The following is a 20,333-nucleotide window of genomic DNA, read 5'->3' as shown; positions in this document are numbered from 1 at the left end:
TCCTTGATTTCCTTGACCAAGTGGGCTAACCTCCCTGTTTTCACCGCGGTTTCTATTTCCCTTTTTAGGTACATGCAATCATCGGTTTTATGCCCAAAACCTTTGTGAAAATCACAATACTCGTTTGGTTGTGCTTTCGGTCCCGGTTTTATGGGTGGTGGCCTCGGGAAGGAGTTCTTTATCCTTTCCGTGGCCAGTATCTCGCTTGGGGTCTTGGTGAGAGGGGTGAAGCTGTCGGAGTAAGGAGGGGGACCCCTCCCTCGGGGTCCATATGGGGAGTATGAGGGCCTTGTTCTGTCGTGTAACATTCTATCAAAGGCAGGTTTTCGGGAATAAGGTGTACCTTTATCAGGGGGCCTTGCAGCTGGGGTGGCCCTCTGAGGGGTGACATCCGTCTCCTTCGCTTTGCTGACTGTGTCTTTTCCCCTGACAAAGGCCCTAACCCTGTCCATAAGATTGTCAAATGAGTGGGGGAACTCCTCCCCCAACTTTTCACACAGCTGTGCATGCTTCAACCCGTTTATGAAACTGCTGATCTTCATGATCTCCGGGACGTCTTTAATGTTCATGCTTTCCTTGACAAACCTCTCCATGTATTGGTCTATTCGCTCGTTATCCCTTTGTCTGATGTGAAGGATCTCATTCGGATTTTTAACCACTTTTCTCTGTTGGCCAAAGTTTCTGAGGAACTTCTCGCTTAGCTCTTCATAACTATCTATTCTCCCCGGGGAAGGCTGTCAAACCAAAGCCGAGCTCCCTCCGTCAGAGTTTGCACAAACATGTGGCACCATACTGGCATGGGCCATCTTCCTAGTTGTCCCGTTCCCCAGAAGGTATGCAGGTGGTCCTCGGGGTCTCTTGTTCCATCATAACGGTCAAAGTCCGGGGGTAACTTCGTCTTGGGGGGCATGGGTGCTTCTGCGACTCTTCGTGTGAACTTTGAGACCTCGGATAAATCTCGTGGTAGATATGGCTGATCCAAGCCACTATCACCAAAGTTGTCTTTCTCCCTCCCTTTCTCTTTGGACTTCTGGCCTGTGATAAGATCCTCCCTTTCTTCTGAGGACATCTGCCTCAGGGCAGTCATAAATGTTTCCAGCTGCCATTGCTGTTCTTGTTTTGAAGATTCGTTCCTTCTTGGCTGGAGGGTGTGTCAAAAGAAAGTCTAGCCCTGAGGCTGTCGAGCTTTTCCTGTCTCTTTAAATCTTCAAGGCACTTTGTTAACTTCTCCCTGTGCATGGCCACAAATTCAGGAGTGATATGCTCTGCATTTTCCGGGTTCTCTACCTGGTTCTCGTTACCCTCTTCATGGGTAACATCTTCTACAGTGACTTTGTCCAAATCGTTTTGTGCCGTCTGAGTGACTCGTGAGTTATGTGGGGTTGCCATGTTGTTCTTGATGGGATAAGCTGCTCTTTAGACGTCGAGTTTTGATGTGGGAACACCGAGCAGGCTGATGTCCCACGGATGGCGCCAATGTCGAATACCCAACTCCCGGATGACGTTAGATGGATCTTCGTTGACGTCAAGAGACGTTATCTTCGTTACTACAAAAGAGCAAACCGTTAGCCTCGCCACGGAGGACCCCGGGAGGGGGATCCGTGACCAAGCTCCGGCGTGAGAGTAAGTAAACTTGCCGGAAAATGAGAGGAGTTTCCTCTGATGAGTATAATCACCGGAAGGTTTCCTCTTTGGTGTGAATCTAATTAATATGTGTGTGTGTATTAATTATGGGGGAATGTTGGTCGGAAGTTAATGAGAGGTGAGTAAATGAGAGTGTAGTAAATGAGAGGGTGCCGGAGATGATACCTTCCTTGGCTCCTTTATGCCTTCTCTTATATAATAGCCAGTTCTCATCTCATCAGAGATCTCCCACACGTGATCTAACGGTTTCTGGTAGTTCTCGGGGGGTGCAGACACGTGTCTGGCCCCCCAACGGTGAGATGCCCCCCTTAATTAATGCCCAGCCGGAGAAGTACAGTAATTCAGACGAGATCCTTTTCTTATCGAGCATTAAATGAGTTCTGTTCCTTTTGCTAGCTGTTTCCCGCCCGTTACAAAAGAAGAGAAACCTTAATGGACAAGACAGCTCTATCTTGTGGGCTTATACGTAATTGGGCTTTCAGAAAAATAGTCCAAAGCGGGTAAAGTGGGCTTCTCTACTGGCCCGTCGTCACCCCCAAACACCATTCCGGGTGGCTCGTTGGCGTCGTGGACGTCAGGGGTGGGACATTGAGGACGGGTGCATAAGGACAAAATTTTGTGCCTCTTCTACTCACACACACATATACATACAACATATACATATATATTTTAGGCCCAACTCCCATTTTCTTAAGTCCATCCTTTTTGCCCCATCCTATGTGGCGCTGACGTGGAGGCCCATCCTCCATCAACCATACCACCGAGTAGCATAATTATTTGACAACAAACCAATTTTCATTTCCACGTCGGACTATTAAACGCCAAATCAGTTCCCGTAAATGACATATCAGCAGCCACAAACAGTCTCACCAAAGCCATGCTCACGCCTTGCCAAATCTTGACACTTTCCCAATCTACCCTTTCCAACTACCAGTAAAACAATCAAACACAAGGACAATATAGTCATTTACACAACCCCAAATCTTTTATTCCTCCTTAAATATATCAAACATTCAACAAAACCCTACACTAAACCTTAACCCATCCATCGTAGGGTTCCGTACCAACAATGGCCAAACTCTACTTCCTCATCCTCTCTCTCCTCCTGCTCTCCACCGTCGCACCACTGTCTCACGGCGCCGGACAACCACCCAACAACCTCCCACAAGAATGCCAGAAGTCCACCCACGGTCCATGCCACAATAAAACTAGATCTTTAAATCTTAAACTCATTGCCATTGTTGCAATTCTTGTCACAAGTATGATGGGCGTCTTGTTACCGATACTATCGCGGTCGGTACCCGCTTTACAACCCGATACAAAACTCTTTGTGTTGATTAAAGCGTTTGCTTCGGGTGTGATACTTGCAACCGGGTACATGCATGTGTTACCTGACTCGTTTGATTGTTTGACATCCAAATGTTTGCCTGAAAAACCATGGAGTAAGTTCCCATTCACCACGTTTATCGCGATGTTTTCGGCGGTTTTTACATTAATGGTTGATTCGTATGCCATGAGCTGGTACAAGAAGTGTAAAACACCCAATCTGGTAGACAAAAATCAGGATCCGGAATTGAAAACATTGGGTCATTGCCATGGTCATGGTTCATCTGGGAATGATAATCCGGCTTCACAGTTGAGGCGGTACCGGGTGGTTGCTCAGGTATTTAAAGTTAAACCAACCAATTATACTATTATAGGGTTCTGGTCAAAATGACTTATGTTAGATTCAAATGCAGGTATTGGAGCTAGGCATAGTTGTACATTCGGTTGTGATCGGACTATCGATGGGTGCATCGGACAATGTATGCACAATAAGACCTCTTGTGGCGGCTCTATGCTTTCATCAATTCTTTGAAGGAATAGGCCTTGGTGGTTGCATTCTTCAGGTAGAGTTTTCATTTCTGACTTCTTTTTGGTGGTCTAGGGATTTAACAAAGTGTTTCTAGGTAGTCTGGTTATTATTGTACCAGCGAACTTTAACTTAATCTAACAAAGGCGTGTCATGCGAAAGTAAAGTTGATTCGACAATTCATTAAAGTCCGCTGGTATACTTTTAAGAGATTACTAGTCTCACGCCTTTGTCAAATTAGGTTAAAGCCCGCTGGTGCAACCTAGAAACGCTTCTAAAATCTCTAATACACCTAAGCCTCCAAAAAAATATTCATTTCTCCTATTGCATTGCATTAATATTTGAATTGAAACAAAATCTTTTGTGCAACATTTGATATAAATTGATGATTATAGGCGGACTACGAGAGGAAAATGAAGGCGATCATGGTATTTTTCTTCTCGGTGACAACTCCATTTGGAATAGCACTTGGGATAGGCCTGTCTAATGTGTACCAGGAAAATAGTCCAACAGCATTGGTGGTGGTTGGAATTCTAAATGCGGTGTCTGCAGGGCTGCTGAATTACATGGCACTGGTGGATTTGCTGGCATCAGATTTCATGGGGGAAAAGCTTCAAAATGATATGAAACTTCAAACAATTTCATATTTTGCAGTAATTCTAGGTGCTGGAGGCATGTCAGTGATGGCGATTTGGGCATAAACAGTTTTGCACTCAATTTTTGCAATGTGTTTTTGTAATTCTTTATTAGGGGATGTATGAATGTGGAGTTAACACGGTTTTGTTTTTTTTAATGAAGGTTAATCGTTGTGTCCGAGGTTAACTGATGTTAGTTCTTCTAGTGCAGTTGTATATGATGATATACTCTGATATGCAATGATCAATCAAGGAGATCTAAATAAACATGTCAGAAAAGGAAGTTAAGTAAAGACTATCTGAAAACAAGTTTATAAAGAATAAAGCCCAATAAAAGAAACATGATCTAGTTAAGTTATTTTCTTCTCTAAACTTAGTTTACTTCATTATATTAGGATTCTGAATGGACCAGCTATAAAATCTGTAAACTGTAAAGATACTCCAGGTACCATGTCTTTGGTCACTGCTAGTACTAGTGTAGGATATGAAGTCGGTCCTTCCCATATTGCGTTGCACAATTGAATCATCGATATCGCCAAATCCTAAGTGAACACTTTTTTTCGGGTTAAATAGACGTCTACAAAGCCTTAAAATGTTGTCTTGTACCCGTTCTAGCTAGTTCATTGTATTAAGAGATATTTACAGAAATATTTAACCAAATAATAAATAACTTCATATAACGTTTCATAAAAATCACTCTTTTCTCTAATCACCAAAACCACTAAAGTTTTAATGTTGTTCAATTATTAGTGTAAGTATTTACACATGTTACTTATTTCAAACTTAATGACTTAAATGGAACACATATAAAATTTGGTTACTTTTTTTGAACGGCCAACAAACTCAATCCCGAGCACTCTCGGGGCACCCACTGGACAAACGCAGTACTCCGAGAGTAACCCGAGTCCACCACCAATTCCGGGGAAAACCCGGTAACCCACCCACCCGTAGGCACGACGGTGAAATTACCGGTAAAACCCGTTTGGCTCAAGGATCCAACCTAGGTTTCCCTGGGTCTCCTATCATTGCCCACCAATGCCTCACCCTGCACCAAATGGGAGTCGAACCTGCATCTCTCAAGAAAAATGCAAGCCCTCCACCATTTAATCTAGAGATCATTGGCATAAAATTTGGTTACTATGTAGTGATTTCTTTCTCAGGTTTAAAGGAGGAAACTGTGAAGATAAAAGTCACTAAATAACAACCAATTAAGTTTCACAATTATTTCATTAAGTCATTCACCTTATGAAACTTTTTACAATAGTAGAAATAATATCTTGATTGATTGCATGGTTACAAAAATTTATAGCTAACTGGAACAACATTCTAAATTAGTTATTAGCTAGTTAAATAATTTCATCCTGAATTTTGGTATCAATAATTGGCATTCAAATAAAAGTTTCCATTTGGATTCAAAGGAAATATAAATTGACTCAAACGAAAATGTCAAAAGATAAAAAAATAATTAGTTACAAATAAAAGAAATCTAAAACAGTCTATGTTTGGTCTTAATCGCTCAGCACAATGTTGCCAAACAACTCTTAATATAATAAGGGTCTACATATTCACACACCTTATTCCCTATTTCCACACCCTTCTAGACGCCTCGTATAGCCTTATACGAGGCGTATAGGGTTGCTTTTCCTGACCAGCTTCTGCACCTCGTACAACGTCACATCAGCCACATCAGACGGGGAGTCTAGCCCTGTACGAGGGGTCAATACGAGGGTACTTAGACGCCTCGTATAGACCTATACGAGGCGTCTTGGGCTGACCGATTTGACTATGATGAGACTATGTCTGACATGACTTAAAGGCATACGGGGAGTAAAGAGCTATACGAGGCGTCTTTAGCTCACATAAAATGCAACCTACAGTGCATTCTTGGTCCACACCCGAGCATTCAACAAACACTCACATTCACACATTCTGTTTCTTATTGTATTTATTCGAAATACTCTTGTTGTTTGTATTTGCGTTCTTATCATCCCGGAGTGTTGAAATGTCATCATATTGGGACGACAACTATATCTTCGGGCAGTATTCTAGCGAAAAGTGGGGGCACGAAAGCGTTCCGGTAACAGTTATTAGCTTAAATGTTTTAATTACTTGTTGTTTTAGTTTATTATTTACTAATGATGATACGGTTGTCTATTTTGGAGGAGTCTGGCGTTCCCGATTCTAATGAGCAAGAGGAGGTTGTGTCTAGTATACAAGGAAAACAAAATAGCCCGTTTCTAGATTTGAACAAACATCCTCCTGTTGATGAAACAGCCCCCGTAGATGACTCATACCATGCTAGTGGATACGGAGGAGACGGTGGATACGGAGGAGACGGTGGATACGGAGGAGACGGTGGATACGGAGGAGACGGTGGATACGGAGGAGACGGTGGATACCGAGGAGACGGTGGATACGGAGGAGACGGTGGATACCGAGGAGATGGTGGATACGGTGGAGACGGTGGATATGGAGGAGACCGTGGATACGGAGGAGACGGTGGATACGGAGGAGACGGTGGATACGGTGGATACGGTGGATACGGGGGACACGGTGGATACGGAGGAGACGGTGATGGTGGATATCAAAACAATTCGGACATTGGAGGATATGGTGGTTATGGTGGGTATGGTAGATATAGTGGTGAAGCACCTCCCATTCTGGACAGTCCGTACTTAAAAAAGACGGTATAAATTACTATTTTATTATTAATATTTTATTGTTATTATTATTATTATTATTATATTATTATTATTATTATTATTATTATTATTATTATTATTATTATTATTATTATACCAAGAAACCACCGGTTGTCCAACAAAATACTCGTGGCCGACCAACAACAAAGCAGGTACAAGAAAGGTTGGACGAGGCCTCTCGTATAGATGAAGAATTGAGGAGAAGCTCCTTCGGTGATGCAAACACGTGCTTTGAAGGTTCACGACAAAGTAAGTACGATAAACCTCGCCACAGCTCGTACGCTCCGTCTCAGGCCTCACAACAGTCGGTTATAAGGTCCCAAAAACCCAAAGCGAGCCTAAGCCGTTCAAAGAGTTCTAAGAAGAAAGAGACACGAGATGATCACGGTTTTCCTTTAATCATTGGGGACGAGTACGTGGGAATCATCGAACGGTTTAAGTCTGCCATTCCGCCAGTGTTCCATCCGTACGTCTCGTGCATACGAGATGTGATGCCGGACGGTCATTGTGGGTTTCGGTCTGTGGCTGTGGGCTTAGGGATGGATAAGAGTTCATGGGGGCTTATTCGAAGGGACCTTGTCCAAGAAATGGATCAGAACGAATCGATCTGGTTCCCAATATTTGAAGCATGGGCTGAAGGTTATTTTTACACGCATCTCAGGGCCTAATTTGGGATTCAGTGGCCGGTTGTGGGGAGAATCACTGGATGGACTTCCCCTTTGCAGGACTTCTTATTGCACAAACGTACGGTATCGGGGTGCACCTGTTAACGACAACCATGGGTGCGAGTTCCACTTACTTCCCAATACTAAGTCCTCCGGCTAATCAACAACCATTATTCATAACGCTTACACATGTTAACGAGAACCACTTCATACATGTTAAACTGGAAGGGGATTATCCTATGCCACCAGCACACGGGCTAGGTTGACCCACCGAAGACCCCATACAGAACAATGGGAAGATATGTACTTGCCACGTCTAGAATGGTATACATCGATAATGAATCCTCGGCCAAGATCAAACCCCAGTCTTAATTACATAGATAGTTATACGGAAGAATGATTTTTGTAATTAATAGTATTTTTTTTGTAATTAATAGTATTTTTTTGTAATTAATAGTATTTTTTTGTAATTAATAGTATTTTTTTTGTAATTAATACTATTTTTTTTTTGTAATTAATAGTATCTTTTTTGTAATTAATAGTATTTTTCTATAATTTTCTACAAATTCTATAATTTTTATTATAATTTCTATCATTATTCTATAATTAGAATTCATTAAAACAGGTTAATAAAATTTTAATAAAAAAAATACAAGTAGACGCCTCGTATAGAGCTAGACGGGTCGTATAAGGTTGACCAAAAGACCATTTAGCCCCTGATATGCCCCCAATCTAGGCTTATTTCAGGGGCTAAAAAGTAATTTTACTTAATCCAGACGCCTCGTATAGACCTGTACGGGTCGTCTATTTGAGCGGGTTTATGAAAATTTAAATTTTGAATATCTGAATTTCAATTTTGAATTTTTTGAAAATGGACGCTTCGTATAGACCAGTACGGGTCGTCTATTTGAGCGGTAACAATTCTTTTACTTTAAATTTGAATTTTGAAAATGTTTTATGTTAATTACTATTTTACCCCTGAAAGTCCCCAGTATAGCCCTTTAACAGGGGCTCAAAGGTAATTTAGAAGCCTAGACGACACGTACAGTTCTGTACGAGTAGTACAACTGAGGCGGCAACTTTATCACCTTTTTCTTTTTTAATTATTAAAAAAGTTTTATTAAATGACCATTTTTGTAACGCCCTGCTTTTTCATACTTTCCATAATTAGAAAGCTCGCATTGTAATGCTATTTTTGGAAATCTTGTATTATTGTAGTCGTCTTTTCGTTGTAAAATCCGAGACTTGGATCATAAATAAAATTCGTATTTCTTTAAATTCACCATCTACATATTCATACATGTTCATACGTTCGAATTCATTGTACATCGAATCCTTATTTGTAATTCATACTTATACGATACTTATTCACGATGCATGTCCATGCTTGTCCTCAAATTGTTGATACCTAAAAACCCCTAATAATATGCTTATTTATACAACGGTTAATCATCTAATATGTGACATATACTTGTCACTTACAAACATGTTACATACTTGTACATTACACTTTTTACCTAGTTAAATCATGTTTTATTTCATATTTCACCTTGTTACAAGTTAGGGGAAACATTGTTGCATATTATTACACAACTTAATTAACAAAATTACTCATTATAATGTTTTAAAAAAATAAAAAAATAAAGAAATATGGCAGCCCCAATTCAGCAAAATTCAGCCCCATATAGTTGGGTTTTGTGGGCTAGTTTCAAGGTGTAACCCCTTCTAAACACTTCCAAAGCCCAACCCATTGAAACCCTAATCCTTCCCCCTATAAATACCACTTATAACCAGCCTCCCTACCACTTTTGCAACACTAAAAACTCTCAAAACATCCTCCAAACCGTAGCTGAAAGCAAAGGTTCGAGCAGATTGACACCCCTTCACGAAAATGAGCATAACTCACTCAATTCTTATCCGATTCACTTGATTCTTTTTCCTACTTGCTTGGATAATCATGGGGTTCGATTCCTAGACTTCTCCTTGGAGAAATCAGACCTGGAAATGCCCTGAAATAGTCCATAAACTTTTTGTTTGATTTTTATGTTCTTCAAAACTTGTTTAAACCTATGCAACTTGTGTCTAACACATCTCATGCCTATGTCCTAATGCTTACAACTTATCCCATGGTTGGTTAAGCTTAAAAACAAGGTTGAGACATTTGAAATCAGAGGATTAAACCTCATAAACTTGGTGTTTTGTCTAGGGTTTCAACCCACAAATCATGTCAAACATAGTCTTTGATACATGAGTGATTATGGAACAACTTGGGTTGTCCAAACATACAATCCTCACATGATTTGATGATTTCTATTAGTTAGTTTACTTTACATACATGTAAAGACCTTAGTTCATGACCCTCCTTGGTTGTTTTTACATCAAGTGTAGTGGTGAACATCAAAGGGGTACCTAAATGGAAGCCTTGTCTTCCTACCCCATCCATGACACCCATGACTCAACTTGAGGTACCTAAATGAAGATGTAATCTTCTACCTCTTACTTGAATACTTGAACATTTGGACTTAATAATATGTGTATAATATACGACCTACATACTATCTATGTACACTCGAATCTTTGATGTTGAAATCATATTCATTTGTCAAAGTAGTAGGTTATCATCTAAGGACCTAAACCTTGTTATGATTCTTATGGGTGTTCAACTCATAAAATCATTATAACCCATGAGGTTACCAAGTGTCATACAAGTGTTATGTGTGAAGATGAATATTTTGATATAATATTTTCATGTCACTTTCATTCCAAATCTCGACTCTAAACATGCTTGAACTTAAACCCTTACGCATTCAACCTTCCAACCTCGGCAACTTTGTCACATTGGATAATCGGAAAACATATGCAAACTTTGTGAGTATACTCGTATTCCCCTTTTACTTTTATCACTTTTGGGGTGTAACATGTTTTATCTATCAACAAACTTACACATGAACATTTTGCTTAAACACATGAACATTCCTATAACATGCTTGTATACGTGATGGCTTGATACTTTAAACTTGGGTGATTCTTATGTGTTGAACTTATCATTAACTTCGTACGAGCCAAACCGTGACATATGTAGCGCTATAGGATTAACGACCCGCCCTTTATCATCAGTTATGTCATGAGCATATTGCATTTTCTTGGTTTGATATGTTAGACACATGCCATGTTTAAATGTTTATCTTGAATCACATGCTTGCTATGAGGAATTGTTCAAACTTATCTTTTGCTATGTACGTATCAAACTTGTATACTCGCCTTTGCTTTTGCATTGAACTTTATTTTAAACATGTTACAGGTTGAGGACGATGATGCTATGAAATGAAGTAGCGTTGATGCCTAGATACACATATAGACGTTTAGGTTTAATCGTTGTATCAATGTTGATTATGTTGTATTGTATTTCCTTTGAAATTGATGTTATTTGATTTCTTTGTAATGTTGACAAAAGAATTATGAAATGAAATCGGTTTATTAAATATTGTCACAAATAGCGTTATGATGACTCTAGCAATCTTCACACTTCGTCTCATCCCGATGTTTCCGCCATTGGTTGGGGTGTGACAGATTGGTATCAGAGCCATAACTATAGGGAATTAGGAAAAGTAGGAATGCTTTAACCTAGTCTATAGTTCTAGAGTTTTATTCGTATGTTTTACTTGAAATTACTAGCATGCTATCTTATTTGCTTTTATTTATTCTCTTTTGATCTTGTAAGCATATGTGTCACTTATGTGTTAACACTTAACATGCTATACTTGTTTTTATTATGTGTTAATACTTGTTTCATCATTTTATCCTTTATGTGCGTTCTTGACATACTTTTTATGCGTTAATATTCGCTTCATCATTTCACTTTTATTGTGATATTCTTGACATGTTATACTTGTTTGTTTAATCTTTAATATACACTTTTCCTCGCGCGTTTTACTCGATTGTTCTAAATCCGACAACACACATATTACACAAACGAGACGAGTTCACCAAAATAGGCGTGAAACCCATAATTTGGTGAACAACTCTCAATCCATCCACTTTCCTTTTCTTTTTACACGAAATTCACCATCAAGTTAGGAGTGAAATCCTCACCTTGATGGAGAAGTTCAAATTTCAAATTCTAGTGGACCCTCGTCAAAGCGTCAAAATTAACTTTTGACTCGACGAGTACCAACCACACTTAGGATACTAAATCGCCAAGTTAGGGGTGAAACCCGCACCTTGTCGACTAGTTCCACTCCTTGATTTTCATTAATCCCGCCAAGTCTCGAAATTTCAATTGATTTAGGACATGTAGTAACCGGAAGGGTAAATACCGTTAACCGACTTGTCGGCGAGAGTATTTTACCTATTAGGCCAAAGCATGCTCCTCAAATTCGAAAGACTTTTCGACCACTTTGGTTAGTCAAAGTTCCGTTTTGGAACCATCCAAATTTTGATCAACATGTGTTTCTAATATTTATTTTATACGATGCAATCTTTCAAACTTGAGTATACTTTCGATATTCTCTTTTCATGCACACAACATATTGAACCTTTTCCATACATTTATATATATGCATGATTTCATATAATATAATTTCATATTCCTTGTAACGACGAGTGGAGACATATCATTAAGATTGGAGTGATTTCCTTACCTTGACGACTAACTCCACTCCCCTTTTTTTTCTTAAAAAAAAAAAAACGACATCACCAACGAGTTAGGGGTGATTCCCTTACCTAGGTGATCGCTACCAAAACGCCTCTTCAAAATATCTTATTATGCAAACTCGAACATATTTTATACCCAAATTGTTTATCATTATTCAAAATACCCACTCATACCGATTTCAAAATACATTGTTTTATCAAACGTACTTCTTATTCTGCAATCTATTTTCACTCAACTCATATACACGAGATTCTTAATCATATCTTAAAACGTCTTATTACTCGAACTCCAAAACCTTACGAAATGCTACCTATCAATTAACTCGGTCCAACGAGGCTCTGATTTTTTTTTGTAATGTTATTATTATTGTTATTATTATTCTTTTTATTATTATTATTATTATTATTATTATTGTTATTATTATTATTATTGTTATTATTATTGTTATTATTATTATTATTGTTTATTAATTATTATATTATAAATATTATTATTATTATTATTATTTATTAATTATATTATTATTATTATTATTATTATTGTTATTATTGTTTATTAATTATTATATTATACATATTAATATTATTATTATTATTATTGTTATTATTATTATTTATTAATTATTATTATATTATTATTATTATTATTGTTATTATTATTAATTATTGTTAATATTATTATTATTTATTAATTATTATTATTATAAACATTATTATTATTATTATTGTTATTAAATATTATTATTATTATTAATGTTATTATTATTATTTATTAATTACTTATTTACTTATTTATTTATTTATTATTGTTTTTATACGTATACGGTATTTATTTGCAGATTGATTATGGAGGACGATCTGATTCCGGGCGATGACATTCACGTAGAGCCGGTTCAGCAGGGTCCACGACGGAGACGGCGACCGCCTGTGGATACGCTGCAGGGGCATCCATATCTAGAGTTTCCCGACGGCACCAAGGCCGCCCGTCATTGCCAGAAGCTTAGGAGGATGTACATTGGATCGCATGCAGCGATCGACTGGGATGCGATGGACGGGATAGCTGAGACGCCGAGAGTGCATCGGTTTATACCTGTCGATTCGCCGTGGCATCGTCTTTTTGATTTGGCGCACACGCCGACCTACAGGGAGCTGCTGGTCGAGTTCCTTTCGTCATTCACATTTTACCCTCCTGGGGTCCCAGTGCCGCTCCCGCACCCAGGTGCTCCTCCTCCGCCTGAGGTTTCTTTCAGGCTTGCTGGCGTTATGCATTCGATGACGCTAGCAGAGTTTGCGGTGCATTGTGGTTTATACATGCAGGAGGAGATCGAGACTGAGATTTACACAGCGGGGCTAGTGGTGGTTGAAAAACCCACTCTTGTAGGGTTTTGGCAGGTGATTGCGGGGGCGGATCATTGGGAGCACGAGAAGTCGAAGGGGAGGGTGTTGTTTGTTAGGGACCCACTATACAGGTATGTACGTTTATTATTGCAATTATTGTGATTATATGCACTGTTTATTAATCTCTGTTTTTTGTATTTCGCTAACACTATCTGCAGGTATCTGCACCATTTGTTCGCTACTTCTATTTCAGCGCGCGGCTACAGCCGTGAGTGGTGTACGACCACAGATCTTTTTTTTCCTTTATTGTTTGTTGTATAGGAGGCCGTGCGCGCTAGCACACGGTCTAGCCCAGTACTACGCCTCCGCCCATCACCGACAGGAGCGCGGATTTTTGTATGGCGGGGCGTACGTGACCGTCATTGCCCGTTCATTGGGCCTCGTACCACACCAGGACCCACATCTACGGACGCCGCCAGTCATGCCGACGCGGATGGGTTTTCAGACGCTGTGGGGGATGAAGGTAATCAAGAGGTTCGCCGTTGGCCCGCGGTTTAAAAACCGCGAGGGGGGCGTATGGACAGAGGAGGCCCTACCAGAGCATTTCGAGCCCGTTCATCCTCCTGCAGATCCTGCTGATGCAGTGCCCGTGGAGGACCCTCCGGAGGATGTAGACGGTGCAGCGGTGCCACAGCCACCGCCACCTGCCGGGGCACCTCAGTTTCCACGACACATTATTCCAGGTCATGCCCCCGGAGCTGCGCTACATCCGGATGTACGAGCCGAGCTTGACAGGCTCAACGATTTGGTAGGTTGGCTGGTACGGGCGGAGCAGGATAGACGAGAGAGAGAGGGATTACCCCCGATACCGCTTCCACCGGTTCGAGCACCACATCAGCAGCACCAGCTGCAGCAGCAGCATCAGGATTCGGATTCGGATTTGGATGCATAGACCTGTTGTTGTTTTTATTTTTATTATGGATGTACAAACTTATCTTATATATTTTTGTTTTGGATGTAAAAAGTTATCTTATATATGTCATATTTATGTTTGTTTTCAGTTATTCGGTTACTTAATGATTGTTGTCTTAAATTTATGTAATACGGAAACAAAATATGTTTTGAATATAATACGGAAACAATATATCCCTTGAATATAATACGGAAACAATATTTGAAAGAGATAAAATGTTAATCGAAAGAATAATATTTAAAAAAGCAAAATGTTAAAAACAATATAATATTTAATCGATATAATATATTTAAAGAGCCGATTTTTAAAATAGTTGATTTTTAAAAAACAAAAACTTTTTATAGTGTAAAAAACAAAAAAAAAACTTTTTTTAAAACCATAAAAATTTTCAACAAATAAACACATCTTCAAAACTATCCAAAAAACCATACCAAAACCCACCAAAACACCCCTCATTTCAGCAAAAAAAAAACCAATTTTAGACGCCTCGTATAGGGCTGTACCCTTCGTATAGGGTTCCTTAAACGTCGTGCCCGACACCCTCTGAGACCACCTTGAATTCAGTGCATATACGCCTCGTATAGAGCTATACGAGGCGTCTAGGGCACAAAAAGTGTGATAATAGGCGGAGAAGGTGTCTGGATAGATCCAGCCTATAATAAAGTATAATAATTTAAGCATATCATCTTAAAACGATTAAATTAAACCTAACATGCAGTTAGTACGTGCAGGTTAACAATACCATACCACTCTAAACCATACTAGAACGAAGGGCTATGTCAAAGTGCAGGTTAACAATATCATAAATACCACTCTAAACCATAACAGAACGAAGGGCTATGTCAAAACCCTACGAGAGTGGAGTTCAGTTACGGAAAAATCGATTTTCAAGTAATATCTTATTAATAATCAATTTAAATGAAATAGTAAAAATTGTATTGGGTTGTCGAGACTCGAAACAGTGATAATTTTTTATTTGAATATATCAGCAACAAGTTTAGTCAATCCAATAAATACTTATTAATTACCACACAAGTTAACCATTGTTTATTGATGATATCTGACAAGCAACCAACCTACATATTACCACACAAGTTAACCATTGTTTATTGATGATCATATCTAACAAGCAACCAACAAATTAAAAAAAAGAACTTGGAAAAGGAGAAAAGTTAAATACAATCAGAATATAAGTTGATAAATTCATAAGAATGTAACTAATCCCCAATAAAATAACACAACATGAAATGGTTGGAAATAAAGTTTTCACTAATTAGACTTGGTTTAATTCATCAGAAGAGGATTCTTCATTGACCAAGCATCCAATCTATCAACAGTAACAGTCTCAGTACCGTTGTTAAATAGATACAAATGTGCATGTTTGCCCACTGCTAGCGTCGGATAAACTCTGGAAGTTATAACCGTCTTTCCACCCTCTCCAAAGCTCTCTACAACCGAGTGATCAATCAAACTCTTGAGGGATAGCTTCTTTTTGGATAGATCAACATCCACGAAGCCCGCAAATGATGGCCTATACGTACCCTTGTTCAATGAGGAACTGTATCAAAACAAAACAAATGATGACATGATAGATTAGAAACAATAATAAGTTAATAACCATTGTTACATATAAATTAAATTAAAAGAAGATATATTACGGTTTAGCGTCGGAACACATAAGAATCTTATGCTTGTTGTCAGTGGTCTTGAAAATCCTGAAAAATACAGGAGTGTGCTCTTCCAATTTGTTCGAGGCCAAAGTTAAAAACCCGAATGGACCCAAGCCCCCTTGTTTAGTACCCGTGATACCACATATCTCCAACGCAAGATTTTCCGCGGGTAACTTAGACCATTTAGGATCAAATGTCTCAGCTTCATCCAAGCTCGAAAATTTAAAGCTTGCTTCCACATCCGCCTGCATTAAATCAGTAATGTTACAAATGGAATCACATTAGTTAACATGACCAAATCAAATGTAGTACAAGTAATGCATATCTTACAAACCTGCGCAGCGGTAATTCCTTTGACCTCAACAATGTCACCCTTGTTGAGCTTCACATTACGCCGGTGCACCTTCTCACCTCTTAACGTTTTCAATTCATGAATTGGCCATTGTACTAATTGCTTTCCACTAGGGTCCAACCACACCATACGTGGAATCAACTACAGAATATAATTTCCAATATACAAGGTTATAAAATATAAATTATATTTCGATAATTACAAATCTATTTTATATATCCAACATATAAATTTTTTTACCTGAATTCCAGCCCAACCCTTTGCGACATCTTCCGCGGTGGTGCTAGATTCATTAGCCCAACCCCATAGAATCCTTCGTTTTTGAACAGGATCAAAGAAAGTCTTTGATGCATAAAAATTTCCATAATCATATCTTAAACCAGCCCAACCATCAACAGAAGTGCTATCAGGGTAATATTTATCCTTCATTGTGTTATATGTCCCAATCGTGTAATACTCGAACCTAGTCACATCAAGGCTAACCTTAAGCACATGTTTAATTCCTCCCATTAGCGCGGAGGTTTCCACTCCGTTCGTTCCTTGGGTTGATACAGGGAAAAAGTCGGGACATTCCCACATACCCGTATCCTTTTTGTCATGAAGTGTATGCTTGGCCTTAGTCCACTTGACAAAATCTCGGCTCCTGTACAAGTAAACGATACCTCGTTTGTTATGCTTACTGCCTACGGTCATTTTCCAGTGACCATTATTGAACCAAGCAGTTGTTGGGTCACGAAAAGACGACACGTTCTCTGAAGTTGGTTTTACTATTGGATTATCATCAGGCTTGATCCACTCTCTTAGAAGTGGGTCTGAATAGTTTGCTGGTATTGCATAGTTTTGAACTTGGTGGCCTGGTGCGGGCTTTAGGTCAATAATTCCAGTGTACAAAATAACAGGTTTGTTTCCTGGAAGGATAGTGGTCGAGCCAGACCAACAACCGTATTTATCAAAAGGTTTTGATGGTACGATTGCTGGTTCTAAGGGAATCCAGTTGATCATGTCCTTTGAAACCGAGTGTGCCCATACAATATTACCCCAAACTGCACCCTTTGGGTTATATTGGTAGAATAAGTGATAGTATCCCTTATAGTACATAGGAGCTGCCAAAAAATAACATCACTAATTAAAATCCATTTTACCAAAAAAAAAAAAAAATACTTTTCTATGATAAATTAATATTTATAAACTATATGGTTAATGAAAGTTAGAAGAATTAACTCACCATTCGGGTCTACGTAGGTTACCCACATCATGCAAAAAGAAAGAAAAGCCATCAGTAACACAATATAAATAAATATGATAAAAAGTAATCACAAAGTAGATTAAATGAAAATGAATATCATGTATAAACCAATAGATAAAAACATTATAACTAAATTCAAAGGAATATGAAATTGTCAACGGGATCGGCTGGTTGTCCTTTCAACCTGTACCCAGCCTATATGATCTTGATGCTCTAACGACTGATGGATACATTATCAGCACTAAATTAAATTGATTTATAAAAATATATTCCTGTAAATGTCAAATAACTTGAATGACTCTACATAATGATAAGTTTGAGTGCGTTATATGGTTTAGATAAAACTGTAGCCTAATAAACTAGATTAAAAAAAATCTGCGTGGGGTAAGAAATTATAGGTATAGGTCGGTCTATATTTAATTGTAATATCAAATATAAATTAAACAAATTTCTTAAATAACTATAATAAATAAACAATTTTGAATATTAGTTTGTATGTGTGTACACCAACAAGCCATAATACCTAACCCGTAGATGATATTCTTCGCCTTCTTAAAGGCAGAAACGATACGATTTTTAATCAAAGAAAAATGTAGCCTGGGTGACATCATTGGAGAGTTAAAATTTAGGGGTTATGCGTGAGTTAAAAATAGAACTTCTGTAAGTATATTATTTGGGAGGACTGGTATAAATACCCTTTGTACATGTTGTAATTTGTTACCTGTTTGGGTTGGGGGTGTCTGTGCTTGTATAACATTTTGCCCATTTGGGTCGGAGGTGTTTTTTAATAAAGTTAAATTTAAAAAAAAAGTTTGTATGCGTGTATAAGCACGTGGGTACGTGTTCCTGCATTGTATATGTTGCGTGTAGGTGTGCAGTGATTTCAAGAATGTTGACTTTGACTTTTTTTTCTTTAAAAGGTGACAGATCCAATTAGACACGGGACTAATTAGAATTAGGTCATTAACACTAATATATAGATTATATTAGCAATATAATATGTAGATCTTGATTGTAATTATCCTAAACTTTAAAATAAGTACACAGAATATATATATATAAAACTCACTTAAGTTGTATACAAACAACTGACTAATCATCCACAGTAAACGACTTACATGCATGGACTGGCCCCTGAAACTTGATTAATAACTTCATATTATTATTCAAATACAGTAGACTAATTCTTTCATCAACACACATTGATGAAACTATTAAAAGGTTGGCTTGACTTTTTTTTTTTCTTTTTTCAAATCCCTCTCTCTCTCTCTCATATCAAATTTAAAAAATTGAAAACACTAGGAGGAAGATGATCCACATACACAAATATTAAATGATGAAACTATTCACACACCAAGGCTGCCTATTTACACTTAGGGTTTATATATGCTGCATATAGAGCTATACGCAACGTGTAGGGTTACACCATGCGTTGCGTATAGAGTTATACCACAAATACATCAAAATAACCAAAACAAAATTCTGATGCGTTATATATGCTGTGTATACAGCGTATATCTCTATACACAGCGTATATAAACCTTGGTTGTCTGTGCCAATGATTGCTGGGCAAGCTCTGAATTCTATACAACCTATACGCTGGTAGGGTTTGGTGTACAAATAGCCATGTTGGTGTGCAAATAGGTAGACCCTATTAAATATAGGGGAAGATGATCCATGGAAGCTTCATCATGAACTAAATATACTTTAAATGTATTTTTTAATTTTTTTTTTACAAATTTAGAATTATACTTAAAAGAAATACAATAGAAAAAGTATAAAATAATCTGATTGGTTTGTATTAGTTTATATTGATTGGTTTGTAGTATAAATAAAGTGTTCGAATTAAGAAAAACATATGGTTTTACGATGAATCAAAATATCATTGTTAGAAGGAAGAATGAGGGTTATTTTTTTGGCATAATGTTATGAACAAAAAAGATGAAAACTTACCATTAATCCAATTCTGTTTAGGTTGAAAGTGGTAACCAGTTCTGTAAAGTTGATCGACGTTGTTTGTAGTGGTCAGTTGATAGTGGATATATTCCTTGTGAAAAGCCATAACTCCTCCTCCTCCGCCATTGATATTATCCAACAATGGAAACAAACACACCAATGCAATCACCCAGAACATTTTAGTGAAAACCCTCATCATTATATAACACGAAGAAGACGATGAAAACACACACCAAAGCGTGTGTTTTGCTACAAGAGAAACTGATGAGGGATCCGTGAATGGTAGTTTCAGAAGGGTTTTGTATTTATAGCCTTATAGGGCAAGGTTGTGTATGGTTTAATAACATGTGGATCGAATAACAATTCCAATTTTTTTTATTTTGCAGCCGGTTAGAGATTACTTTTGTCAACTCTAGATTTTCATCTTTTAAAAATAAAAAAAAATGTAATAAACAATTTTTAAAAATAAATAAAATGTAATAAACAATACTTTTAAAAGAATCCTAACAAATCCCTATATTTTGTTAGATGTTTGACTATATATTCAAAAATTTGAAACAATTAAGCCGTAAATATTTGATTTTTCTTTCAAAGATTATTCATAAATCATAACTGACTTTTGTTGTAGACTTATCTTATCCAAAGCA

At 37.9% G+C, this 20,333-nt stretch overlaps 2 protein-coding genes across 2 annotated transcripts; one reads left to right on the top strand and one right to left on the bottom strand.

The window, feature by feature from the left end:
* Positions 1-2,684: 2,684 nt before the first annotated feature.
* Positions 2,685-4,267, top strand: LOC110863929 (fe(2+) transport protein 1). The gene is made up of 3 exons (XM_022113140.2): positions 2,685-3,307; positions 3,384-3,533; positions 3,892-4,267. The coding sequence occupies exons 1-3, from the start codon at positions 2,714-2,716 to the stop codon at positions 4,195-4,197; spliced, it is 1,050 nt and encodes a 349-aa protein (XP_021968832.1). The 5' UTR covers positions 2,685-2,713; the 3' UTR covers positions 4,198-4,267.
* An 11,314-nt stretch (positions 4,268-15,581) lies between these two features.
* Positions 15,582-20,026, bottom strand: LOC110865270 (beta-fructofuranosidase, insoluble isoenzyme 1). Its single transcript, XM_022114507.2, has 6 exons — positions 19,684-20,026; positions 17,710-17,718; positions 16,725-17,587; positions 16,467-16,625; positions 16,121-16,377; positions 15,582-16,020 (listed from the first exon to the last, which is right to left on the bottom strand). Exons 1-6 carry the CDS (start codon positions 19,883-19,885, stop codon positions 15,747-15,749), a joined length of 1,764 nt encoding a protein of 587 aa, XP_021970199.1. The 5' UTR covers positions 19,886-20,026; the 3' UTR covers positions 15,582-15,746.
* Between the last annotated feature and the right edge of the window lie 307 nt (positions 20,027-20,333).

Source organism: Helianthus annuus, chromosome 6 (genome assembly GCF_002127325.2).
Source record: "Helianthus annuus cultivar XRQ/B chromosome 6, HanXRQr2.0-SUNRISE, whole genome shotgun sequence".
NCBI lineage: Eukaryota > Viridiplantae > Streptophyta > Magnoliopsida > Asterales > Asteraceae > Helianthus > Helianthus annuus.
The sequence above is the reverse complement of the archived record's forward strand: the minus strand, read 5'-3'. Positions and strand labels throughout refer to the sequence as shown.

Coding starts and splice junctions, on each gene's coding strand:
- LOC110863929 (XM_022113140.2), top strand. CDS start 2,714: ATGGCCAAACTCTACTTCCTCATCCTCTCTCTCCTCCTGCTCTCCACC. Junction 3,308..3,383: donor GGTACCGGGTGGTTGCTCAG/GTATTTAAAGTT, acceptor ATTCAAATGCAG/GTATTGGAGCTAGGCATAGT. Junction 3,534..3,891: donor TTGGTGGTTGCATTCTTCAG/GTAGAGTTTTCA, acceptor TGATGATTATAG/GCGGACTACGAGAGGAAAAT.
- LOC110865270 (XM_022114507.2), bottom strand. CDS start 19,885: ATGATGAGGGTTTTCACTAAAATGTTCTGGGTGATTGCATTGGTGTGT. Junction 16,626..16,724: donor AGGGTTGGGCTGGAATTCAG/GTAAAAAAATTT, acceptor TATATTCTGTAG/TTGATTCCACGTATGGTGTG. Junction 16,021..16,120: donor ATGTGTTCCGACGCTAAACC/GTAATATATCTT, acceptor GTTTTGATACAG/TTCCTCATTGAACAAGGGTA.